The 26,551-nt window shown below is 34.7% G+C and overlaps 5 protein-coding genes across 5 annotated transcripts; 2 read left to right on the forward strand and 3 right to left on the reverse strand.

Moving 5' to 3' along the window:
- Positions 1-3,209: 3,209 nt before the first annotated feature.
- On the forward strand, positions 3,210-4,513 carry LOC101889191 (serine/threonine-protein kinase nekl-2). The gene is made up of 2 exons (XM_005184498.4): positions 3,210-3,562; positions 3,631-4,513. Exons 1-2 carry the CDS (start codon positions 3,404-3,406, stop codon positions 4,309-4,311), a joined length of 840 nt encoding a protein of 279 aa, XP_005184555.1. The 5' UTR covers positions 3,210-3,403; the 3' UTR covers positions 4,312-4,513.
- Positions 4,514-6,330: 1,817 nt separating this feature from the next.
- Positions 6,331-17,472, reverse strand: LOC101888255 (probable aconitate hydratase, mitochondrial). The gene is made up of 5 exons (XM_005184492.4): positions 17,314-17,472; positions 7,817-9,276; positions 7,576-7,747; positions 7,005-7,508; positions 6,331-6,935 (listed from the first exon to the last, which is right to left on the reverse strand). Exons 1-5 carry the CDS (start codon positions 17,344-17,346, stop codon positions 6,744-6,746), a joined length of 2,361 nt encoding a protein of 786 aa, XP_005184549.1. The 5' UTR covers positions 17,347-17,472; the 3' UTR covers positions 6,331-6,743.
- A 3,689-nt stretch (positions 17,473-21,161) lies between these two features.
- Positions 21,162-21,630, reverse strand: LOC101888427 (zinc finger HIT domain-containing protein 1). Its single transcript, XM_005184493.4, has one exon. The coding sequence runs from the start codon at positions 21,628-21,630 to the stop codon at positions 21,163-21,165; it is 468 nt and encodes a 155-aa protein (XP_005184550.1). The 3' UTR covers position 21,162.
- Positions 21,631-21,698: 68 nt separating this feature from the next.
- LOC101889012 (general transcription factor IIH subunit 5) lies at positions 21,699-23,802 on the reverse strand. The gene is made up of 2 exons (XM_005184497.4): positions 23,581-23,802; positions 21,699-21,885 (listed from the first exon to the last, which is right to left on the reverse strand). Exons 1-2 carry the CDS (start codon positions 23,613-23,615, stop codon positions 21,699-21,701), a joined length of 222 nt encoding a protein of 73 aa, XP_005184554.1. The 5' UTR covers positions 23,616-23,802.
- Positions 21,946-23,664, forward strand: LOC101888592 (meiotic nuclear division protein 1 homolog). The gene is made up of 3 exons (XM_005184494.3): positions 21,946-22,200; positions 22,263-22,518; positions 23,377-23,664. The coding sequence occupies exons 1-3, from the start codon at positions 21,974-21,976 to the stop codon at positions 23,518-23,520; spliced, it is 627 nt and encodes a 208-aa protein (XP_005184551.1). The 5' UTR covers positions 21,946-21,973; the 3' UTR covers positions 23,521-23,664.
- Positions 23,803-26,551: the final 2,749 nt, after the last annotated feature.

Below are 26,551 nucleotides of genomic sequence, written 5' to 3' on the forward strand. Positions count from 1 at the left end.
ATTCAAAATATATATATATTTGAAATAAAGAGAAAAGGTACCCTAAACACCAGAAAAAAATCACAAGGAAATAGAGGTTATCCTACTGGAAAATATACCAATCTAAGCGTGTGAAATAAAACAAAAAATTAACAACAAAAATTGTTATAAAACCTAATAACGTTTAATTTATTGATGATGAGTACACGTTTCTATATACATACATATAACAAAATTAATTTAGATTTATATATAAAATATCAAAAAATAAAAATGATATTTAAATGAGATAAATATTTCACAGAAATAATTTAGAAAATAAAAAAATGATATAATTACGAAGAAATAAAGTTGAATGATTTATATATGTATGTGTGTGTTTGCTGCATTTTAAATAAAATTATGTGAAAAGAAAATAGCAACAACAACAAGAGCAAAAAATATAATTATTAATTTAATATAATTAAATTCTTGGAGAAACAAAAAAAGGAAACATGCCTCATAAGTCTATTTTTAAAATAAAAAAAAATAAAATTATAATAGACAAATATGAAGTGTTTTTATTGAGGTTTTTAATTAATATTTAAACGTGTCAAAAAAGTTAAATTCCATAGAGGAATTATATAAAAAACAAGTAAAATAGTATCAGTTGGTTTTGCCAACAGATGTAAACCCCCAGCTTTGAGTTATGATTTTTCAAACCGTAGACCCTTTATGGGGGAGTTTCCAGAGCAGTTGGACTGATATAAATATTACAACGTGCCAGATTTGGACTATATCGACTATTTCCCATACTTTATATGAGATATGTGCAAATTTATGGAAAATGTGAAATATGCCTGAGGTAACAGATATAGCGGACCGAAGTATTCCATTTTCATTCTTCATCTAATACAGATAAAAATATTGGTATGTGCAAAATTTGAAGGAAATCGAACATTTATATCTAAATTTATGCTAAATCATAAACTACATATTCATATCAGGCTTTTTGATGGAGAGAAATATTTAGTTATAAAGAATCGGCGAGAGAGATGTATCGAGCCGAGTGAATGGAATATGACGTTACTTTCGCGTTTTATGAACTTCTTGGAGAAGGAGTGGATATATTTCATTTTCACGCCAGACCTTGTGTTAATAATAATATTGTGATGTGTGTAATTTGCAGAAAACCAGAAGCTTATTTCGAATTTTATGTTCATTATGGTTTTTTAAAACTTCGAATATTTGTGGGGGAGGTACCAGAAGGAATGATCCGATCTGTGCTATCTTTCCAACAGATCTTGTGTTGATGGAAATATTGAGATGTGCCAAGTCTCAATGGAATCGAATGTCAGTTTCGCGTTTTATGAGCTTCATGGATACTCAAAATTTTGACACTTTGTGGTGGAGGTAGCAGAAGGATTAGATCGATATATTCCATCTTCACACCAGACCTTGGATTAATAAAAATATTGTGATGTGTGTAATTTGAAGAAAACCAGAAGCTTATTTCGGATTTTATGATCGTTATGGTTATTCAAACTTCGAACCTTTGTGGGGAAGGTACCAGAAGGAATGGTCCGATCTCTACAATCTTTATAACATATTTTGTGTTGATGGAAATATTGAGATGTACCAAGTCCCAATAGAATCGGGTTTCAATTTCGTGTTTTATGAGCTTCATGGATGTTCAAAATTTTGACGCTTTGTGGGGGAGGTGTCAGAAGGAGTGGACCGATATATACCACTTTCACACCATAGCTTGGATTAATGAAAATATAGTGATGTGTGTAATTTGAAGACAATCGAACACTCACATCAAATTTTATAAGAGTTATAATTATTCCAAATTTTTACCCTTTGTGGGGGAGGTACTTGATGGAGTGGACCGATATTGTCCATTTTCCGACCTGACTTTGCACTGATGAAAATATTAGGATTAGTAAATTTGGAGCAAAATAGGATTATCCATTCTCTTTCTGTGCAGTAAATTATTTTCTTTGAAAATGTTGACATTTTGTGTGGGAGGTACCAAAAGGAGTGGACCGATATGGCCCATCTCTGAACTCGATCTAAGTTTGATAATAATATTACGATGTACCAAATTTGGATCAAATCGGATACTCCCTTAGAGAGTTATCGTGCGTACTAGCACCGTTAGATCGACTCCAAATGTCCTGAAATGGATTTGGTCCAAACAGACCTGTTATTTTGTTGAGACACGTTTTGGTCGTATCAAATGATATATACCCTAGCCATATGGCTGAAGGTATAAAGATCGCAGTTTTTACTCTTTAGAGTAGTCATGTATAGAAGTTTGTGGAACCGTTTATGGACCAATGGGCTATGTTACTGTACAAATTGAAAATAAATAAAAAAGAAAACAATATACTATTTGATAAAAAATCTTTGATATGTTTGACAAAAGCAACAAGTTCTCACGGAAGACCATGGTTTACATAAAAATCACCAAATCACATTAGTTCCCTTTTTTATATATGGATATTCTCCCCTGGAGTTATTTGAAAACAGCTCCATTGACAAAAACTTTGTATTGGATTGGAGGATTGCTCAATAGCAGAGGTCACATTCGACAGCACATTCAACCAAAATTTGGCTACCTCAATAGGCAACTCTGGACAGACGTTTTTGTTTCAAATTTCAGAATTCCATTTTCCACTAATTCGTTAGAATCCCCTAGTACGCCATTTAGTACCATGCTGCTTCATTACGTTCGTTGAACTAGAATGCTGTTGTGAACGAGTTTTCCATTTTATACCTCCAAGTTTTGTATTTACATCTTGGGAGGTAGCCAGTCACCAGTTTTAAAAAATGGGCAATATCCAATTAGGAAATCAGTGTGAACAAAATGCCACCTAAAAAAGTGTTAATAAACAAAATGGTTTTTAATTAACAGCTTTTAGTGTTTGACCAGCTATTTGTTTTGTATTTTATGAAGCGTAATATTGCTTGGTTGGCTGTTCACGAGTTTAATCCATTACAATAGCTAAGATCGAATACCCAGCTCTGTTTTTTTTTTTTATTTTAAAGAAGGAAAAAACATGACAAGGTTGTGTTAATGAAATACCATTTCACTACATACTCTTTAAATTTCTCTACGTCTTCACAGTCACTTCTCTTTTCTTAATCACCTCTATTATGTTTTGCTGGGTAATCACTTATTGATCACCACATCATTTGATTGTTTACATTTATTTGTAAGAGATTAAGAGAACACAGCAATCAGTCAAATGAAAAACCGTTACCCCCCAAAATGTCCAAACACGGAATTGTTTTTGCTCAGCTTCGTAAAAAAATCAGCGTATTACATTTAATCATTACTTAACATACCCTCGAATTGGACAAAGTGGTGTTTCCTAAAAAAAAAAACAACCCAAATAATTAAAGAATATCACCAAACCAAAAAGAAAATCCGCACAAAATGGATTTAGGTGATCCTACTTTGAAACCGATTAAAGTGTTGGGAGCTGGCTCCTTCGGACGGGTATTTCTATGCAAATATCGTAATAATCAGAAAGTTTGTGTCAAACGAATTATTGTGGTGAATCCCAAGGTGGAAATGGGCATGATATTGGAGGAGGTAGATATAGATATTAAATAAATAACTAACCACAACTAATACCTTACACTCAAAAACACTCGCATTAGGTTTACATAATATCCCAGCTGCAGCATCCAAATATTATACAATTCATTAGTTCCTTTATGCACGCCGGAACGGTTAACATCATCATGGAATATGCCCCCAATGGCACGCTTCAGGATCTCATCCATAATGCAAGACCCAAAGGTTTAACGCACAATGAAATTATGCGTTATTTTTGTGATGCCCTCATGGGTTTGGAATATTTACACGTACGGCATGTCATTCATCGTGATTTGAAGCCAGCCAATCTTCTCGTCGATGCCAATCACAATTTGAAAATTGCCGATTTTGGCATCTCTTTGGTACATGCCTCCAAAGTCCATAACCCTGCTGCACTGGGTACCCCTTACTATACACCACCCGAGGTATTACGGGGCGAACGTTTTGATTATAAATCCGACATTTGGTCATTGGGTTGTATACTCTATGAAATGTGCATGGGTCATGGCCCATTCTCACAAGCGGCCACATTGGACGAGCTGCGCTATTTGATACGTGTCCTAACACGTCAGAAAATGGATTGCAGTAATATACGCAAGCTATACGGTTGCATGTGGGCCCAGCTGTGCGAACGCATGATTGTGACCAATTTACAAATGCGCATCTCATTGCCGGAGATCATTGTTCTGGAACCCTCATTGACAATATACTATTATAATAAATATTTCGATTATAAGTATTAAGTGGGCGCGTGATTTATATATGTGTGCGTATGTATTAACTGTAAGTGTAATTTAGTGGGACAATATTTCAATTGTGTTATTTATAGAAAAAAAATATAGAATTATTTGTCAATTTCATTAATTTGTTTAAACTAAAATATGTATTTTTAATCGTGTCTATATATGTCAAATAAAAGAATGGTATTTTGTTTTAACAGAATAATTGAAACGTATGTATTTTGGAAGGAACCGAGCAACGATATCGGTTCTAATAATTAATTCTAAGTAGTAATAATAATTAATTCTAATAATTAATTCTAATAATGAAAGCAATATTTAAACATTATGAACTATTTGAAGGACCTATTAGAGTCAAGATTTTTATATCCTACACCACAAGGTGGTCAGGGTATTATGCCTTTGTGCATTTGTTTGTAACAGGCAAAAGGAAACGAGATAGACCCATAGTTCCTTTTGATGATCTGCATAGAATCACATTCTGAGTCGATTTATGCATGTCCCTTTCCAGATGAAATTTTGCACAAATCATTTGTTTGGCCCAAGGACGAACCCTATTGAAATTGGAGATAATCGGTAAAAAATTAGATATAGCTCCCATATATATCTTCGTCCGATTTGCCTTTTATTGTGCACCAAACGTCTAATATCAGCTCGAATAGTATGGAATTTTGCACATACAACCAAATTAGGCCTGAAAATAAATACACCAAATTTGATCGAAATCGGTTCAGATATAGCTATAGCTCCCATATATATTGTTAATCCGATTAGTTATTTTTGTCCTCCGCAGCCGTAAAATGCACTCTGTAACAACAATATTTGGGGGAAATATATCAAATACAGCTCAGAAATACATTTGCAAAATTTTATCGAGATCGGTTCAGATTTGGATATAGCTCCCATATATAACTTCGTCCGAATTACCTTACACCAAATGTCTAATATTTGCACAAATGGGATGGAATTTGGCACATGCGACCGAATTGAAGCTAGTATGTCAAATTTGTTGAAGATCGGTTCAGATATAGCTATAGCTCCCATATATATTGTTCATCCGATTTGTTGTATTTGTTACCCACAGCCGTAATATGCACTCCGTAACAACGATATTCAGGGAAATATATCAAATACAGCTCAGAAATATCTTTACCAAATTTTATCGAGATCGGTTCAGATTTGGATATAGCTCCCATATATATCTTTATCTGATTACAAATTAATTTTGCACCAAATGGGCAATACAAGTCCGAATTAAAATATAATATAAATGCTTCGGCATATTTAGTCGTTTGAACTTTAAATTACAATTAAAATCATAGGGTGTATGATTAAATTCTCCCATAAAATCTTTTAATTGTTATGTGGAGCTCTACTAAATTAGCTAAGTGGTGTAGGGTATCATAAAGTTTGCCCCGCCCGACTTTAGGACTTTCTTTACTGAATTTTTCTGGAAAATTCTTACCAAAATGCATTTGTACTCTTGTAAACAATATAATGAGCTGTCACTGGAATAATTTTTATAGCTGTCGAACGAGTAGCTTAGAAATGACAGCAGTCTGAAGTTGGTTGCGATTTTTTCATCTCACCCTGTATTTTTCGATATGGAACAGAATTTGGTCCATATCTTTCATAGATCTTTAACTATATTTTAGTTCTTAGCAGTAATCAAATATAAAAAGTAAAATAAATAGGTCTTAACCCTACATAACCTCAAAATAACATACAAACCCTGTAAATTTGGTTTTTTTTTTTAATTTGTTTTATTTCTATTAATTGAATTGTATTCACAAAATTTTCTTGTTTAGAACTTTGTTTTTTTTTATTTATATAATAAATATAAGTATGTACTCGCCTTTGGTTAACGAACAAAAGCCGGATAGTTAGTTTATTGTCCTGGCAACTTATCATGCAGTGACTTTGGGCAAACAAAAAATAATAATTCCATTCAACGTGGCACAGTGCTGGTCGTGTAACATCATTAATATCCTCTATATGTTTATGAATTCAAAACTCAATTACTAGAAAGTTGTTGTTGTTGTTGTATTTGTTTGTGGTTGTTGCATTTCATAATTAAATTATTTAATAAAATTAAAAATACAATATCGTAGTAAATAATATATATTATATAAGAGATGTAAGTATTAATGGTGTATAAATATGTTTGTTTTTGCTTTGCATTTAATAACAATTGGTATCGTTTTCTTCGATTCAAAAAAAAATTGCAAATATTTTTTTGTTGTTCTACATACAAATAATTTTTACAGACAATATTTAAATAAACAAAATATCATGCACGGTGAAGGGGAAAAAACGGAAGAAAAATTAAACTAAAATGAAATCCCAAATCTGCAATCAAAACGCAAATCGTTTTTTTCGAATCGATGTGGGGCAGGAAACGACATAAGAACATGGTAAGCTGAGGAAAACACAACTTAGTTGCCAGAGATTTCCTTCATGCGGTTGAGAGCGCTGCCGGCCTTGAACCAGGCGATTTGTTGCTCGTTCATGGTGTGGTTCAATTTGATTTTGTGAACCTTGTCGCCATTCTTGATTTCACAGTCGACTTGTTTGCCAGGGGCCAAGTTGGCCAAACCAAGCAAGGAGATTTTGCTGGTGGGTTCAACCTGAAAAACAAACATAATTATCATTAGAACACAGAGATAAAACCAATTGTTTCTACTAATCCTTTATACCTTATCGTAATCAGCAGGGTTGGCGAAGGTCAAGGGCAACAGACCTTGCTTCTTCAAGTTGGTTTCGTGGATACGTGCAAAGGACTTGACAATGATGGCACGGCCACCCAAGTGACGGGGTTCCAAGGCGGCATGTTCGCGAGACGAACCCTCACCGTAGTTATCATCACCGACAGCAACCCATTTAATGCCATTGGCCTTGTAGTCACGGGCAACTTCGGGAACAGTGCCGAATTTGCCAGTACGTTGATTTTTGATGTTGTTCATTTCATTGTTTTCGTAGTTGGTGGCACCAATGAACATGTTGTTGGAGATGTTGTCCAAATGGCCACGGTATTTCAACCAGGGACCGGCGGCAGAGATGTGATCGGTGGTACACTTGCCCTTGACCTTGATGAGAACGGTCAAATCGGTAAGATCTTTGCCGTCCCATTTGTCGAAGGGTTCCAAAAGTTGCAAACGTTGGCTCTTGGGGTCAACAGCAACCTTAACATTTTCACCGCTCTGGAACAAAAAACATACAAATCCATGTGGATTTTGGAAATCATTAAAATATTACATTCTAACTTACGGCTGGAGGAGCATCATAGGTGTCCATGCCGGGATCGAAGCCCTTGGAGGGCAATTCATCACCGAAGGGAGAGTCCAATTTGAATTTCTTGCCATCAGCACCGGTCAATTCATCGGTGAGGGGGTTGAAGTCCAAGCGGCCAGCAATGGAAAGGGCTGTGACCAATTCAGGGCTGAAATAAAAATCTTTATAAGTCTCTCTCTTACACCAATTTCCATCATTCTCTGTCTCTCCCACTTACCTGGTAACGAAGGCATGAGTGGCGGGATTGGCATCATTACGGCCAGTGAAGTTACGGTTGTAGGAGGTTACAATGGTGTTCTTGTCACCCTTCTTGATGTCCTTACGATCCCATTGACCAATGCAGGGACCGCATGCGTTAGCCAAGACGGTACCACCGAAATCATCGAATACCTTGGAAATGCCATCACGTTCAATGGTGGCACGAATCTGTTCAGAGCCGGGGGTAACATTGAAGGGAATCTTGGATTTCAAACCATGTTTCATGGCATTCTTGGCAATGCTGGCACAGCGACCCATATCTTCATAGGAAGAGTTGGTGCAGGAACCAATCAAACCAACCTTGATGTCCAAGGGATAACCGTTCTTCTTGGCGTTGGCACCCAATTTGCTGATGGGATGGGCCAAATCGGGGGTGAATGGACCGTTGACATGGGGTTCCAAGGTGTTCAAGTCAATTTCAATAACTTGATCGTATTTGCAGTTGCTGTCGGGAGACAAGATCTTGGCTTGGGCCTTCTTGGCCTCATCGGCAATGCCGGAGCGGCCAGTGGATTTCAAATAAGCAGCCATACGTTCGTTGAAGGGGAACACTGAGGTGGTGGCACCAATTTCAGCACCCATGTTGCAAATGGTGGCCATACCAGTGCAGGAAATGGAATCGACACCGGGACCGTGGTATTCAATGATGGCACCAGTACCACCCTTGACGGTCAAGATATCAGCTACCTTCAAGATGACATCCTTGGGTGAGGTCCAGCCACCGATTTTACCGGTCAACTTGACACCGATAACCTTGGGGCATTTCAATTCCCATGGGATGTTGGCCATTACATCGACGGCATCAGCACCACCAACACCAATGCACAAGCCACCCAAACCACCACCGTTGGGAGTGTGAGAATCAGTACCGATCATCAGCAAACCGGGGAAAGCATAATTTTCCAAAATGATTTGATGGATGATACCACTGCCTGGCTTCCAGAAACCCAAACCGTATTTGGCACAGGCACTGGCCAAGAAGTCGTAGACTTCCTTGTTCAAGTCCTTGGCACGGGCCAAATCCTTGGCGCCACCAATTTGTGCTTCAATCAAGTGATCACAATGTACGGTGGAGGGTACGGCAACCTTCTTCAAACCGGACGAGATGAATTGCAACAAGGCCATTTGGGCGGTGGCATCTTGCATAGCAACACGATCGGGACGCAAGCGCAAGTACGATGTACCGCGTTCGATATCCTGATTCTTGGGATCATCCAAGTGAGAGTACAAAATCTTTTCGGACAATGTCAAGGGGCGACCCAAACGATCCTTGACCACATCCAAAGTTTTTGCCAACTTATCGTATGGCAAATAGACGTCATTGTCGAATTTTGATAGCGCTACCTTGGCAGCTGTGGCCTGGCAGGCATGAAATTGACGAGCTTGGATGTCCAAGCCATATTGGCCGGCTTTGCGTACCTATAAAGAGATAACAAAAGGGAAGGGAAAGAGAGTAAATATTTTGATAACACAAATCTAAAGAGAAAAAATGAAATCGACTTCATACAGATGAGGTCTTCAAATGATCAATTATCCACTGCCAAATCGTCTGCGGTTGTGACGTAAAAGTTCCCAAGTCTTTACCAACTGAATGACAATGTAAATTTCTCTCCCAATCCACTCATAATTCGACAGCTTTACAAACTACATGACAGCCTAATTATGCGTTCGTTCACCATTCCGCTAGTGCTAATGACTAGTGTCAATTTTCCAGACCCCTATCGCTAATTGTACTAATCAGGGCAAACTGATATTATAATTTATTTGAATGTTGTAGTTGTTGTTGTTTGCGATGGTGGCCTTGAAAGTTGGCACTAGTTTAAAAAAAAAAAAAAAAAAATATTTAATAGACTTGCCTAATTCTCAACATTGGGAGAGAAGTGTTTGGCTGGGTTTCTTATCAATCAGTGTGTCACAAGGCAACAACAAGTAAGCACGAAAGAAATAAATATCAAAATGTTGTCGCAAAAACATAAAAAAACGTCACACGCAAATATTTGAGTAAAAAAAATTCGGCGTAATTTTCCGCGTCGTCTGGAGTCACGCGCATAGTGCTCAGCTACTGTTGTGCTCTGACAGTTTGGCAACATGTATACGTATTTTATTTAAATTTGAGCAGAATTTCATATTAGCTTTAAAGATTTTGCGATCAAAGTCCACGTCACAAGTTTCCTTCGTTTTATGGTACCCCAATAGATTTAAGGTCTGTTTAAGTAATTCTGACATGCCGAGAGCTTATTGATACAAAAATATATCACATGAAATATATTTGGACATTTCAAATTAATTTTGATGTAACAGACCAGTTTGATTTCAAAGTGGGTGGAAATTTTTCCTACAAAAAATCGCCATCTCCATATTTTGGTTAGGCCACTTATAATGGGACCGTTTTTTTTTGTTGCGATTCGCTTATGTTTTATGTAAAATTTTCAATAGATTTTGCAAAACATTTTAGATTAGAGTTCACATGGGTTGGAAAACCACGTTTCAAACCCTTTTCTAGATTATTCTGACTTTTTGGAATCTTTCCAAAAATTCTATTTTGCCTCAAATTTGTTTGAACATCCGAAATGCCTTAAATCGGTATCTGAATATGTTTTCAACATCCAAAATACAGTAAATCATTCGATACTGTTATTTGGAAGCCCTATCACAATTTGGATCTGTGTCCCATTTTCAATCACCAGAAGGAAAAACATTTAAATTCGTTGATATCACTCAAGAATAAAATTTTCGGTGATAGGGGAGATAGAGAAACGAGAAGGAAAGATTTATAGAGAGTAGTGTAGTTGGTCTATTATAGGAGGTGGTACAATTTTCAAATATCAAATTAAAAAAAATGCAATCGAAAAGTTCAATTATTTGAGGGCTATAAGAAAACATGGATCTTTATAGACACATTTCTGCCAGAGAATGTAGTCTCATTAAGAACTTAAAAAACACACTTCAAACAATTGGAAAATGTGATAAAAATATTGAAAATATTGAATATCAGGATATAATTATGATATGGAGGCTATAGAAAAAAATGTACATAATATAGAAACCTCTTTAGCGAAAGAAAATAGATGCATTAGGAATACAAAATAGTAAATTTCAAACAGTTCAGTTGCTGCAATCATCAAAATATCGGGAGGTACAATTATATGGGGGCACCCGAAGAACATACACAATATAGAAACCATTTTTGCCAAAGGAAATAGAGGTCATTAGGAATATCAAAACCCAAATTTCAAACAATTCCTTGGCTGCTATCATCAAAATGGGTGTTCCAGAAAAACGTACACAAGCTAGGCAGAGGAAATAGAGTCCATTAGGGATACAAAACACCAACATTTGAACAATTCCTTGGCTGCAATTCACAAGAACTGCTGCAAAAATGGGATATATCGGTCCACTCCTTCTTGTGCCTCCCCCACAGAGGGTAAAAATTTGGAATTTAGCTCGTAAAATGAGAAATATGCATCTGATTCACTTCAAATTTCACACATCTCAATACTTCTACTAACAAAAGATTTGCTGTAAAAATGGAATATATCGGTACACTCCTTCTGGTACCTCCCCCACAAAAGGTCAAATTTTTTATATCAATAGAGCTCAATTGTGAAGATGATATATATCTCTGAACCTCTTCTGGTACCTCACACTTTTACTGTCACTTTTATCTGTCATAACTTACAAAACAAGTCAGCGATTCTTTACAACATGCTATATCTAAATATTTCTCTCAACCAGAAACCTGAGATAAATATGGAATTTATGATTTCGCTTAAAATTGGATATAAATGTTCGATTTTCTTGTAATTTTGCCCATACCAATATTTCTTAATTTTTTATTTATCCTTTTCTTCCACAACTTTCTCTTCTAATTTTTCTTTCGAAAGAAATTTAAATGTTATGTAGAAAGCTATTAAAATGTAACCAAACGACTTTTACTTCTATTTCTGTTTATTTCCATTTACATAGAATCAAGAATAATCATCTGTATACATCCATATGATCCAAAAATATGCAAATTTCTGATCTATTTAATTATTATTGATTATTTAATTATTTAAATAGGCTAGACATATGACACTACAACTAACTTGACAAACACTGTTTACAGTGCATCGATAAATTATCGATGATTGAATAAAATACACTACTCTCTCTGCGAGAAATTCTGACAGAGATTCTCATCTCACTGTTACTTTTACCCCCCGTTGACACTTTATTATTCATTCCTTTTCAATTGTGTTGTCACAAGTGGTTGTGTGGCTAAAACTAAACATTTCCAGTATAAATTGCATTCGCACGACCGACCATGAACCAAGCAAAGTATTGAGAACAGTGTTTATTTGTTTTAATTACAACAGCTACAGTGCGACTGTTACAATAAAAAAAACAGGCAAAGCACGTGACTAATTATTTGTCAATTGATGGATATGCAAAATGCAATAGAGCTACTTTTTTCTTTGCTCGCCAATAAATAATAATTATTTATATTCACAGCTACATTTGCAAACTTTCATTTCTATTTTGAAAAGAAACCCTATTTAAATTTCCATACGTATGGAAGAAAATCTGATGGAGCTTTAAATAAACAGATAGACACTTGTATTAAAGTATCAAAGTTCTATTGACTCGCATATTTGAATTTAATTCAAAGCATGCTAAATGTTCTTTAAATTGATTACGTCGACTAAATGATTGGGTACTTCATCACAAACCTTTCTTATCAATTTCAATGAAGGAGGTATTCAACATACACACTCACTTCATTATAGAAATTCCCATTTCTTATCAGCCAAATGCGAGTCAAGTATATATGAGTAGGTGAAAAGAGTGTGTGGCGTCTGATTTATACACACATTCATATATGTACACAAATATAAGTATGTCTATAAAAATAGCTTATCATTGCAAGAAAAAAAATTCTGTTCATAATTTTTAATCTTATGACCAGGTATTATTCAACAGACTTTATACTATTTACGAAACAGCATTTCGTGTTTCACACAAAAAACGCAGTAAAATTGCTAAACAACAAAGGCTTTTGGAATTGTTTTGAAATGAAAATAATAACATAAATAAATAAATAATATAGGCATTCTGAAATATAAATCCGGACCAAATATGAAAATCCTTAAAGTCCAAGGCTAACATTCACAATATAATCTTATAATTTGTTGATTGGTATCAAAGTTTTATGTTCCACTTCAGTTTTGCAAATGGCTCATAAATTTTTACTAATCGTAGTGAAGTAGTGTAGGAAAGGATTTTGCTAGCATAATGTGGGTTAATTCGTGGAAGTATTGCTTTCTAGGAAAACTCTAAAAAGCAATATCACAATCAATGTAAACTTTTATGCAAGAAACCCAAAGAATAAGTCGCGTGGCACAGAGCTACCTCAGAAGTAAAAAAGCGAAAAGCAATTATTTTTATTGCTCTAGAACTTTCGTATCAAATCATTTAATGATGTCGTCTTGTATACCTACAACTAGAAACTCGTATGACGAGATTCCAAGCAAACGAATTAATTTTTTTGTAAAAATACAATGAGTAAATTTGTTAAAATTTCAAAAATGGCCTCCAGGTGTCACAGTTGAGGTGAGACTACATAAAACACTTTTTTGAATGGCTTAAGGCATCGGGTGAATTCTTCGTTGAGGAACAAAGGAGTTTTAGGTTGACTTAGTCCTTTGTTCTTTTTCGAAGAAGCCAGCCGATGACTTAGTCCAGTGAAAAAAAAAAAAAAAAACACATTTATGTATTCTCACCTTTATATCGATAACACAGATTTCTATAACCAATTATATATCAACGAGGTCGGTGCCCATTACAATCTCCAAAGTTTGATATAATTTGATTGAAAAATATGTGTAGCAGCTATATGTGGACTGTACGACGAGCTGGATTTGTACAGTACTTTTTCTGTCATCGGAAGTAGTACCCAAAGGGAACTCTAAATTCTGATTTTGAGATAATTCTTTTGAAAAATGTACCGTGGGGGTACCGTTATATGCCGACTGTACGTAGGCGTGGATCTGGACAGGAAATTTTCTATTGTAGGAAGTGGTTGCCATTAGGAACTTCAAATTCCGAATTTGAGGAATGTAGCTACAATCCTCAAAATATCGAATATTGGGAGGTGCCGTGATACAAGGGCTATACGAAGATGTGGATTTGAACAGGAATTTTTCTTGCGTGGGAAGTAGTACCCATTAGCAAATCCAAATTCCGAATTTGAAATTATTCTGGTAAAAAATGTAGCTAAAATTGTCAAAATATCGAATATAGGGAGGTGCCGTGATATAAGGGCGTGGAAATGAACAGGAATTTTTCTTAAAAATTCCGAATTTTAAATAATTCTGATAAAAAGCGTTGCTAAAATCATCAAAATACTGAATAAATGGAGAATCCGTTACATGTGCTATAAGAAGAAGAACACAGCACGTGCTCCAAATAACCAATTTGAAAGAATTCCGTTAAATAGTGTTTCCTACATACTGGGAACACAAACTGACAATTTATAATAATTCCGTTCAAAAAATATAATTAAAACAGCCAAAGCTAGCCGTATCATTTTATGAGGCAATAAGGACCTATATGGTAGATTTCCAATGTCAAAAATTTTACGGACCTAAACTGCACCCTGAACAATTGTTTTAACCTTTATTTTATGATCATTTCCTCCAAAAGCGGAGTAACACTGGGTCCCTATGACGAAATGTTAATAATAAAGAAATGTAAAAAAGTTTTAAACAAACATGCAAGAGCGGTAAAAGCAATTGGTCTGTCTATACCTGCAAGAATCTACTAATTTTGTAATTTTGTCCGATATCATACAGGGAAAATCGATTCAGAGTTCTAGACCAGTTAATTTTGAAAATGGAAAACTAATAAAACAATTCTGCCTGTCTAAAATTAACCCTATACTTTTCGAGAAATTACTGTAAGTTTCTGAAGGAATTTACAAAATGTTCTCAGTATAACAAAAAAAATTTTGGTGCCTCCAAAAAACGCACTCTTTTATCAGCACTTGCTGATTAATGTTATTTTAAACGAGTAAATGTTCTGGTAAACATTCGGGCTTAAAACCAAAAACTAAAAAAAAGCACTTGTAAAATGGCGTTTCCACTACACTTGATTCGCTCTCTATTCTTTGTTCGACCCTTAACTATGAAAAAACTACTTAATTCTTCACACAAAATTTCCTGAGCGAACACTTATATTTGTACATTGTTCAAATCAAATCACTCTCCGAACAACGAAGAAATATGTCCCATCCCTAACAAATGAGAGCATTTATCGAAAAAATAAATTATGACATTTAAAAATTAAAACTAGAAAAATTTAATGAAATTTTAAAAATTTTTGGGAAGACTGAAAATTATGAATGAAAACTACAATGTTGAATGGCGTATGTACATTCAAACGAAAGTACATTTTGTTTTCTCTTTCATTTGAGGTACGCATTTTGTCCACGAGTTGAAATTTCCACAGAAAACTGCAAACAAAAGAGCAATATTTTCAAAATGTTTGTATCGGCAGAAAAAAATTTTTGACAAGTGTCTCTCCAGCAGAATTTAAAATTAAAAAAATACAAAAATATGTTCAAAATGTCAATATTTACACAAAAACTTGAAAACATGTAAACATGTAAACATTGTAAAATTAATGATATAATTATTCTTTGGAAGAAAAACAATAATTTCTTCTATTCATATTAGTGAGAATTTCATGTATTTTTGTATAAATTCCCATTCAAATCAACAAACAAAATTTGTGAAAAAAGGAATTATTTCACTATGAATTACGAATCGTGCCGTATGAACGGGTTAATTCGTGTACCTAATTCTGAGAGCGAACAACGTGATTGAAAGTGTAATGAGAACATAGCATAATAGTTGACAACGGTCCATTTGGTTTCCGTTAAAAAGCCGTCGTAAACTCCCAAAACATACAACAGTGTAATGCTAGGAATACAATTGGAGCGAACGACGAATTTCGCCCTACGCGGCGACAAAATGAGCCGCGAAAATTCGTCGTATGGAACACAATACCGACGAAATTATAAAACAGCTGATGAAGTTGTTTACTTTTTGCTCATTTGTTGACTACAATGAATTATACAAGAACACATAATTCTTTACGTTCTCTATTATAATTTCACTTATGTCCATATTCTCTATTATAAATTCACTGATATCCATCTTCTCTTAGGCGCAAGTACACAAATAAATAAACAAATTAATCATGTTTTTTTATACGAGTAACAGATAGTAGAGTGACCATAACAAATTTTAAAGTAAAAAGTAACTTTATTTACTAAAACACATAAAATTCGTACAAGTATGGCCACCTTGTACTGTTTTGTTCGCCGGTCGCCGGCGTATGAAATAGAAATAAAGCTAATTGAGTTCGCGGCGACCGACGAAATTTTCGCCGGTGCCGTGATTGTGTGCACTTCCATATACACATATGTGTTTTATTTTTGACGACGAACATACGCCGCGAAAAAATTCGTCGTTCGCTCCAATTGTGTTCCTAGCATAATGCGTGCGAACAATTGTTGTAATCGATAAACATAATTCGATTACATGGTATTATTATTTAAGAGGCCGGTCGGTCATTGCAAAAAAAGCATTTGTTTACAACGTTTTATGGCAAAAACGTTGCTATGTAGCAGAAATTAAATAAAAATAAATTACTCTCACTACTTAAAAATAACCATAAATAAAACGTAGTTTAGAAAATGACAACAAGAAATTTGGCAAGTTGTCCAATTTTTTTCCTTTGTCAAAAGACAAGAGAACAAATAGAAAAAAAAAAAACAATGAAATCCCGAAGAAATTTTTTGATGATATGGCGCTCTTTGGCCTATTGCAAAGACTGCCTGCCAACAATTAACTCCTTTTAAAGCTTTACACCATTACAAACGAAATGGTATAATAATCCCCACTTAAAATGTAAGTAAATAGTCTTTGAGGTCATCCACCCCCACTACACCACACCACATTGCATCTTAAGCTTTTACAGATGACAATACGTATCACGATAACGAACGGGAGGGTGAACTTACTCTGATACCAACCAACAAAAAGAAGACATCGTTCATTCGGTTAGGTAACACTAAATTGAGGTTAGAATATCTTTTATGCAAACACTTTTTTGCCTAAAAAAAATACAATTGCACAACACCACCGACCATATCACTGGATAAATAGCCATCGGAGGAAATATTTCCAGGAAACGCATTGCGTTTGACACAGTTTTTTGTTTATTTAGCTCATTATCAAATACTTTTTTAGATAATTGTCAGAGGGAGAGATCATAATCCGAAAAAAATTCTTTCACATAATCAATCACTTGAAATGTTATTTTTTAATTTTGCAAAAATTCATAACTGCTTGCACACCGCTTAGAGCATTTTATTTATGTTTATAATTCCGGCATTTAGCACAAGCTTACCTGCGTTTGGAGCAATCTTAGTGTGGCTGCCATTGTGTTACTTAGATTCACAATTTCAAACTATTTTTCGACAAATCTCAAAATTCTTCAGCCTTCTCAGCTGGAAGAATTCAATACTGACTGACGAGACTGAAAATTGTTGTGGGAAATTGAAAAAAGAGAATAAAATCGACGAAAAATGTTATCGGTCGTTTCGATAACAATTGAGAGATTTCCAAGAGAATCGATGTTTTCTCTCTCTCGTTTGATGGTATTATGTTGAAGCGGCTTGGCAATATGTCGAATTTGTGATTGAAAACATGAAAAAGTTTTCATACGAAGTTAATTTACTATTGCCATGGATATTCGAAAAAGTATTGTTCAGAATTACAAACATGGTTCACACAGCACAATTTGTCAGTGTAGTATGTTCATTTATTTTTTGTTAATAAAATGTGAACATAGGAGTTTTCTTGATTTACCATTTCTTGTTGAAACTAGTTAATGCTAGGAACACAATTGGAGCGAACGACGAATTTTTTCGCGGCGTATGTTCGTCGTCAAAAATAAAACACATATGTGTATATGGAAGTGCACACAATCACGGCACCGGCGAAAATTTCGTCGGTCGCCGCGAACTCAATTAGCTTTATTTCTATTTCATACGCCGGCGACCGGCGAACAAAACAGTACAAGGTGGCCATACTTGTACGAATTTTATGTGTTTTAGTAAATAAAGTTACTTTTTACTTTAAAATTTGTTATGGTCACTCTAATATCTGTTACTCGTATAAAAAAACATAATTAATTTGTTTATTTATTTGTGTACTTGCGCCTGAGTGAAGATGGATATCAGTGAATTTATAATAGAGAAGATGGACATAAGTGAAATTATAATAGAGAACGTAAAGAATTATGTGTTCTTGTATAATTCATTGTAGTCAACAAATGAGCAAAAAGTAAACAACTTCATCAGCTGTTTTATAATTTCGTCGGTATTGTGTTCCATACGACGAATTTTCGCGGCTCATTTTGTCGCCGCGTAGGGCGAAATTCGTCGTTCGCTCCAATTGTGTTCCTAGCATAAAGCGCAAAATATCAATCTCACTATGAGATAAGTATATTACCCAGAAAGGAAAAACTAGAAAAGCGTCAAAACCACACGATAATCTGTCAAATTCAACATATCAACTAATCAGAAGTTGACAACAACCTTTTTATTTTTACATAGCTCGGTTAGGTTAATGAGGCGCGTGGTTGCTTTAGGATGAGCGATCTGGCTCACTTCTCTTCTCGGAGATTATAGGCAAGACTTTCCTAGGGTGATTACATGCCCTTTCATCTAGCCAATTTTGTTGCAATCTCTCGGAGTAGTGTTTATACATAGTAGAATTAAGAAGGTAAAGTTATACAATCATATGTTTAATTTTTTTTGTTCAAAATTATTCATTTGACAACATTTCATTTTCAAAATGTATACTGAACATGCAAATATAAGAGATGGGAAGAGATGCAGTGAAATTTGACGAGGTAAATTACAGAAAATGCAGAGATGGGAATGCTTATTTGAAATGAATTTACTTTCTTAATTTTACCATGTGTTTATGTATTGCGCGAAAGATGTGGCACAGGGGTGGTAGATGCAGGTAGACGCATCGATACAGCTGCTGGGACAATGAACTGTCGAATCAATTTTGAAATTGAAAATGTAGAATAAAAAACTATTTAAATTTGTAAAAAATGTTGAAAAACGCGTATTTTAATGAACTGCGAATGAAGTCGTATAAGAAAACAAATAAAAATCTACTTATATTTGAAAAAACATTTAAAATTTTTTGACATATCAATGTTCTAAAGCGTTGATGCATCTACCTGTATTCTTCTACCATGGGTGGTCTAACCGATATCTAAACTTTAATGACAGTTGATTCGAACCCCTTTCTTGCAAATTCATCTGCTGTCTCATTACCTGGAATCCAATGCCATGTTTACGTTAGAACTTTTTGTAGGGTTAACCTACTTTGAGAGGATTTATTTGAAGTAAAAGTAATGGATATGACAATTTAAATCCAAATCCAGTGGGTTAACCCTCATATATATAAACGTACTACAACAGAACTTGATGGACAACTCAGTATTATCCAAAGCTTTTCTGCACTCCAAAAATGCCATGGATTTAATGGTAAAAGAATTTAAAGCCTTCAGTGTCGCTTGTCTACCTACGCTAACTTCACTGTTCCTGTGGCACAGGGGTGGTCCATCCGATATCTAAATTTTAATGACAGTTGATTCAAACCCCGTTCTTGCCAATTCATCTGCTGTCTCATTACCTAGAATCCAACAAAACTTGATGGACAATCCATCCGACGCTAACTTCACTGTCCCTGTTTACGAATAGATCTATGGCATTTTTGACTGCAAAGAAAACCCTAGCACCTGTCCCACATTCCATCTAAAATACTTCATTATATAATAATAACGAGTTTTGCTTTATGATATCGAAATAATTAAAAAATAGTAGATTTTTGCAAGTTCTGGATAGGGGCAATTAATTGTTCAATATTATGTTTTTTGTTGTTCTAAAATGTGCTAAAAACACTACCTATTTAATATGACATGGTATGAATGCCATATGAGCATCAGTTTGCAATATTGCTGAGTCACTTAACAAGGAACTGTCAAAAAATGTAAATATTATTGCGCGGTAAGTAACAAAAGTGTTTTTGTAAACAAGGAAATATTCAGAATCCAAATATTAATTTAACAAGACAATGGAAATTAAGAATTAATTAAGTGGATGTTCAGAACAGAATACGTCCTTTTTATTCTTAGGTGTCCATACGAGAGTGTGGGCTTATGGTAGAGTAATGTACCCATGTAAAACAACGGATGACACAACCAGTGAGAAAAAGTTTGGTTTGTTGTTACGAAATTTTCGAATTGAATTATTGAAAAACAGTAGCTACAAGACGTTTTTTATACCCTACACCACAAGGTGGTCAGGGTATTATGTCTTTGTGCATTTGTTTGTAACAGGCAAAAGGAAACGAGATAGACCCATAGTTCCTTTTGATGATCTGCATAGAATCACTTTCTGAGTTGATTTATGCATGTCAGTCCGTCTGTCCGTTTATTATCCGATTGAGATGAAACTTTGCAAACAACATTTGTTTGGCCCAAGGACGAACCCTATTGAAATTGGAGATAATCGGTAAAAAATTAGATATAGCTCCCATATATATCTTCGTCCGATTTGCCTTTTATTATGCACCAAACGTGTAATATCAGCCCGAATAGTATTTTTTTGCACATACAACCAAATTAGGCCTGAAAATAAGTATGCCAAATTTGATCGAAATCGGTTCAGATATAGCTCCCATATATATTGTTCATCCGATTTGTTGTATTTGTTACCTACAGCCGTAATATTCACTCCGTAACAACGATATTCAGGGAAATATATCAAATGCAGGTCAGAAATACCTTTGCTAAATTTTATCGAGATCGGTTCCGATTTGGATATAGCTCCCATATATATCTTTATCTGATTTCAAATTAATTTTGCACCAAATGGGCAATACAAGTCCGAATTTAAAAGATACAAATGCTTTGGCATATTTAGTCCTTTGAATTTTAAATTACAATTAAAATCACACCGTGTATGATTGAATTTTCCCATAAAAACTTTTAATTATTAAGTGGAGCTCAACTAAATTAGCAAAGTGGTGTAGGGTATCATAAAATCGGCCCCGCTCGACTTTAGGACTTTCTTTACTGGTTTTTAATATGTTTTTTATATTTATTATTTTATTAAAACTAAATGCATATTACATTATAAAGTCTCCTCGCTCTTTTTCTGTTCTTATTTGTTTAAACGGTCCACTTCAAGCATCTCGTATCCTGATGCGTACCCAGACAACGGATACAACAATAACGTGTTCCACAAGCAGTGCAGGAATATTTCGAAAAATTACCACAGACGGCACAAAAGTGTCGCGCCGGTTTCGATGGCGGTGGGGCTAGAGCACTTGTATAATTTGGAGGATCAGGATTCAGTTGTTTTTCTTCATCCAATAGTTGAGCAAAATTTTTGCGATATTTTGCACGATAGTACTCGGGACCTTTACGTTTTGATTTACGATTTTCTTTAGGATTTTTTAGATTATCCTGAAATTTGGGAACTTTCTTTGACATAACCAAATCGGCATGGGGATCATCGTGGAAATTGTCTTGCTCTAGGGCTTCTAAGACTTTGCGGGCACGTCGCTGGCGAGCAGCTTCATCGAGTACGCGTTTCTTTTCGGCATCTTTAATGCGATTCGATTCACGACCAGTCATTTTGAAGGGGGATTTGTTATTGTTTATTTTTTTGGTTAAGATGTTGTTTGTTGTAAACTTCGTTAAGTTTAGGCTTCTTTCTCGTGTAACGGGAAACTGATACGATCCATAAGTTCATCAACACGTGCCTGCAAAGTTTCTACAATATCTGTGGATATGAACAGATGGCTTTCGTCCAAATCTTGTATGATAAATTTACGTCCCAAGGCAAGTTTCTCATCCAAATGTAATAAAAATTGTTTCATAGCAGGATCGCTGGAAAGAAACAAAAAAAATTGTTAATTTGATTTAAATAGTATAAAATATTCTTTGCAGAAAAATTACTTTCCAAATAGCATGAAAAATGTCCAAACGTAAGTCCCTATCGGCTGAAGAAAAACAAATTAAACTTTTGGAATTGTTCCATGAGACCAATGATGTATATCAATTAAAGGATTTGGAACGTATAGCACCTAAAGAGAAAGGTGTGGTCATGCAATCGGTAAAGGGTATTCTACAAGAGTTGGTCAACAATGGTCTCGTGCAATGTGAGAAGATTTCCGGCAGTTTCTATTATTGGTCATTTCCAAGGTAAGAATTCAAAGCTTCCAGTAATAAAATAAGTTATATAAAGTTTTACCGCCTCTTTCAAGTGAAACTTTGAAAAAACTTCAAAGAGAATTACAGGAGGTGGAGGCAAAAACTTGTCAACTACAAAAGAGCATTGATGCGGTGCAATCGAAAGTCCAACAGACCAACAATGCATTGGATGATCACCAAACCATAGAGACTTTGACGAAAGAAATCCAAGACCTTCAAGAGGAAAAGGAAACCTTGACGAAACAAGAAGCTAAATATAGGAATGATATAAATTATGAAGAAATTAAGCAAAAGGATCATGACGCAAAGGTAAGGGAAGTATTATAAATGTATGATAATAATAATAAGTAACAAGACAAAAGTTTGGAATAAGGGCTTGAGATCAAAAGTGGTACCTCAGGGAAAATATAGAATACCATCTAAGGTATTTTATCTGTGGATCTTCAGGACAACTATCTACACGCAATCTTCTGTGTAACAGGACCTCTTAGAGGTGAATATTATAAGAGAATTGTAAGGACTCTTATAAAAGAGTTTTAAGCTCGTTGATTGTTTAAAGGGTCATCTGAAATGTTTCGTGGATTCTGTTGAAGCTTTAATCTTAATATTTTTATGACCATGTTAGCTTAATCGTATTATTATACATATCTTTTGAATGATCGGCAGTTGATTTTCATAATTTCATTGAGCTTTATTTTTGACACAGAACTCCTGTACATAATCTGTCGCCCCTATGGTTTACACACTATAACTCTTAGGCTTAAAATGAGTTTAAGTCCCCTCGGGATCAATTGGAAAACGTTAACATATGATAATCTTGGTAATCTTTTCATTATTTCCAAGATAAATTTAAATCTGGGTTTAGCGATATTTTGAGATCTATATCTCAGGAACTATTCCGCAGGATAAATGTATATCGTTATATACTCTTTAGCAATACTTTTTACCATGCTCCCAGGCTACTTGCAGCGCAACTTCCTTCTGTCTATAGACGAGCTGCACAAATTTTCTATTGTGGTTTTTGTATATTTATCAAATTTGTTAAAGAAGAAAAACTGCACGTGTATTCTGGTGGGTCCTCTTTGAACTAAAAGCAGCAAATAAACAATATTTTGGAAATTCCCATTTACATCAACGGTCCTCATCCCCTTCCCTGTTTTTTCACAGAAACTTCTGGAAGCTGCCAATCGTTGGACAGACAATATTTACATGATTAAGACATGGTGTAAACGTAAATTCGACAAAGAAGAACGTGAACTGAATAAAGCATTTGGAATACCAGATGATTTGGACTATGTGGATACCACTTGATGTTTGTTTTCCTCATGGACATTTACACACACCGCACTCAATCCCACGATAAGCACTTACCATTCAACGAGAACTCCTTTCATTACATTCACCATGATTTATGCAATAAATTCATTACACTCTTTTCTCAGTGGAAAAAGAAAACTCTCGAGTTTTTCTTTTAATTTCGTAGATTTCCTGAAGAATGCCAATGCCGGAATGAAGCATAGGCATAAATGCGTGATGAAAATTAAAATCAAAGCAAATATAAACAGATAGCTTAGGGTTCTAAAAAGTTGAAAAATTCGTTCCAATAGGGTTCTAGAAATACGATTTGCTCTTAAACACAACAACTGTTTGTTCTCTGCAGAATTAAGGGGATTAATGTCGAATATATTTTAGTCTTTATTTATTTTCGCAGACTACATAATTTTAGAGAATTTCACACAACTAATTTACATGATGTGTTATCGAAATGGCTTTGATAGTTATGCTACAGATGCGACATCTATCATTGCCATTCAGTGTGGGTAGAGGGTATTTGGTAGACCTATGCAATTGCTGTGAACTTTGAATATGTTGTTCTCATATGAGTGGTGAGCTGGATGTTGTCTTTGCTAATCATTTTGTGCGTGTTATCGATAACTTTCATTTAATAATCATTTAGTTCTTTATATAATCGTTTTTAAGAAAATATTTTAGCGAAGAACACGCAAAAATCGTGGATTTCGGCGCAATCTCAACTTTAATCGTTAGGTTTTTGAACAAAAACTATAATTGACTGGCTTGGAATCAATGTACAGATTAAACGGCTGAAGCAAGAATCGTGAAATTTTGCATGAGGATCAGTCGTGGTGTGTAGGCTTCAAGTTGGGTTTTTTGGAAATTCGTACTAAAAGGGTCCAAAAATACTAAAATGTACTAATACTTTAATACTTTGTATTGGACAAACGGAATGAGCTAGAATTAGAATGAAATTTGAAATGAGAGTCACTGATTGAGTGCAGTATAGATGAACAAAGGAGTTTTTGGAAATTCGAATTTTTAGGTTACGAAAACTTCCAAAATCATTAAACTTCTAAAATGGCACCATTTGGTATTATGAGAACGTATAGATCTAAAAACCTGGAATTTAGTACAAAAATCAATGTTGGAAAGTAAATTTGATATGCCAAAATGGTTTTGGAAATGTATACTAAGTGTACGAACTATACGAAATTGTACTAAATTTATAAGAATTTGGTTTAGGGTAAACGGATGAAGCAAAAATTTTTTATGGGGGTCAGGTTGGTGGTAGGTTTGTGATAAAGAGGTGGTTTTGGAAGTGTACTACAAGTGCACGAAATTTAGAAAAATGTACTATACTTGATACAATTTAGTATTGGGTGAACAGATAAAGCTTGAAATCTTAAATTTGGTATTAGGATCGCTGTTCATGTGTAGCCGGGTTATATGAAGGTGGTTTCGGAAATATGTACTATAATTGTACGGAAAGTACTGAATGATACAAAACTGGGATTTGGGTGAAGGAATAGAGATAAAATTCTGATATTCGATATTTAGATTACTGATGGTATCTGCATTTGAGATTTGGAGGTGGTTTGAAAAAGCGTTCAAAATTTGTTCTAAATAGTACTAAAATTGGCACTAGGTGAAGGTATAGAACTGAAATCCTTAAATTTGATACTGATGTAACTGTTGGTATCGGTGGTTAAGATTTGGAGGTGGTTTTGGAAATGTGTACAATAATTGTACGAAAACTTCTAATAGTTCAGAATTTGATTTTGGGTGAAGGCATATAACTGAAATCCTATAACTACATAGATGTCACCATGGTAAAATTAAGATGGTAAAGTCATTTCAAATAAGAACTCCCATCTCCGCATTTTCTGTAACTGAGTTTGTCAAATCCAATCGTCACAACAAAAAAAAAATCTTTATTTACATTTATTCGGATATTCAATACTAAGTGGTACTAAATTGGGTATTTGCAGAAGGGATAGAGCTGAAAACCCTAATTTGATAATGAGGTCTCTGTTAGAATCTGGAATTGTGATTTGGAGGTGGGTTTGGAAATTCGTACCATAATTGGTGTGTAGAATAGAGAGATGTAGATTGTTTTGGATATGCATACTAAATGTTACAAAATTTGGTATTGGATGAAGGGATAGACCTGAATTTTTGAAATTTTATATTGAGATCACTGTTGGTTTCTAGCGCTTACGTATGGAAACATTAAAAAAGTTTTGAACTGAAAAAATGTGTATGAGACTACAATGCAATGGTTTTACTAGACCTCAAAATGAAAGATTTTGAAGACTTTTTGTTTTAAAAGGTAATACATTTTCCTATTATTCTTTTTATAAAAGGAAATGCTTGAATAATATATAACACCATGAAAATCTGAAAGTTTAGTACGATTTGTGAAGTTTCGATTAAAAACTTTTGTCAAAGTGAATAAATTGTGCATTTTGAGTACTAAGAAGGCCTAACAAGAACTGTTGGAACGATTTTATAATGTTAAGGAGGACTTTTCGCCGACGAAGTTGCGGGTACTTGCTATTATTTTATACTGGACTTTCAAAGCTATTAATGAGAATTTCTAAGAGTTTTTTTTTTTTTTTTTGTAAAAATCCCATCTACCATGTCGTCTTTCTAAAATCCTTCATCAATTCTAAAGCAACAAGTTACATTTTTCTTGCCAAAAACACATTTAGATAAAACTTTTCAAGAAAGCAATCCTTCCCTTTACCATTTCCTTTTTGAGAAAATACTCCTTCCCATATTTCTTAAAGAAATGAATGGAAAACTCTTATTATGATTTATGTACAAGTCATAATTTTGCCCACTTACAATAGCAGAAGAAGAAATCGGACAATAAACGAATAAATGGTTAAAAAGGCGATTAAATATGGCCTCCAAAAATGGTCGAAAGAGCGATGGACAATTGAATCAGACACACGCACACACAACCGCAAATAGTCCATGAACAACACGAGGACATCTAAGGATTCTTTAGGCGGGGGGTTGTGGTGGGAAACTTGTCAGTTTA

Source organism: Musca domestica, unplaced genomic scaffold (assembly GCF_030504385.1).
Source record: "Musca domestica strain aabys unplaced genomic scaffold, Musca_domestica.polishedcontigs.V.1.1 3, whole genome shotgun sequence".
Classification (NCBI taxonomy): domain Eukaryota; kingdom Metazoa; phylum Arthropoda; class Insecta; order Diptera; family Muscidae; genus Musca; species Musca domestica.

Coding starts and splice junctions, on each gene's coding strand:
- LOC101888427 (XM_005184493.4), bottom strand. CDS start 21,630: ATGACTGGTCGTGAATCGAATCGCATTAAAGATGCCGAAAAGAAACGC.
- LOC101889191 (XM_005184498.4), top strand. CDS start 3,404: ATGGATTTAGGTGATCCTACTTTGAAACCGATTAAAGTGTTGGGAGCT. Junction 3,563..3,630: donor TGGGCATGATATTGGAGGAG/GTAGATATAGAT, acceptor CACTCGCATTAG/GTTTACATAATATCCCAGCT.
- LOC101889012 (XM_005184497.4), bottom strand. CDS start 23,615: ATGGTGAATGTAATGAAAGGAGTTCTCGTTGAATG. Junction 21,886..23,580: donor AAAGGAGTTCTCGTTGAATG/GTAAGTGCTTAT, acceptor GTTTCTTTCCAG/CGATCCTGCTATGAAACAAT.
- LOC101888255 (XM_005184492.4), bottom strand. CDS start 17,346: ATGGCAGCCACACTAAGATTGCTCCAAACGCAG. Junction 7,748..7,816: donor ACTCATGCCTTCGTTACCAG/GTAAGTGGGAGA, acceptor TTTTTATTTCAG/CCCTGAATTGGTCACAGCCC. Junction 6,936..7,004: donor ACCCTGCTGATTACGATAAG/GTATAAAGGATT, acceptor TTTGTTTTTCAG/GTTGAACCCACCAGCAAAAT.
- LOC101888592 (XM_005184494.3), top strand. CDS start 21,974: ATGTCCAAACGTAAGTCCCTATCGGCTGAAGAAAAACAAATTAAACTT. Junction 22,201..22,262: donor TATTATTGGTCATTTCCAAG/GTAAGAATTCAA, acceptor GCCTCTTTCAAG/TGAAACTTTGAAAAAACTTC. Junction 22,519..23,376: donor AAAAGGATCATGACGCAAAG/GTAAGGGAAGTA, acceptor GTTTTTTCACAG/AAACTTCTGGAAGCTGCCAA.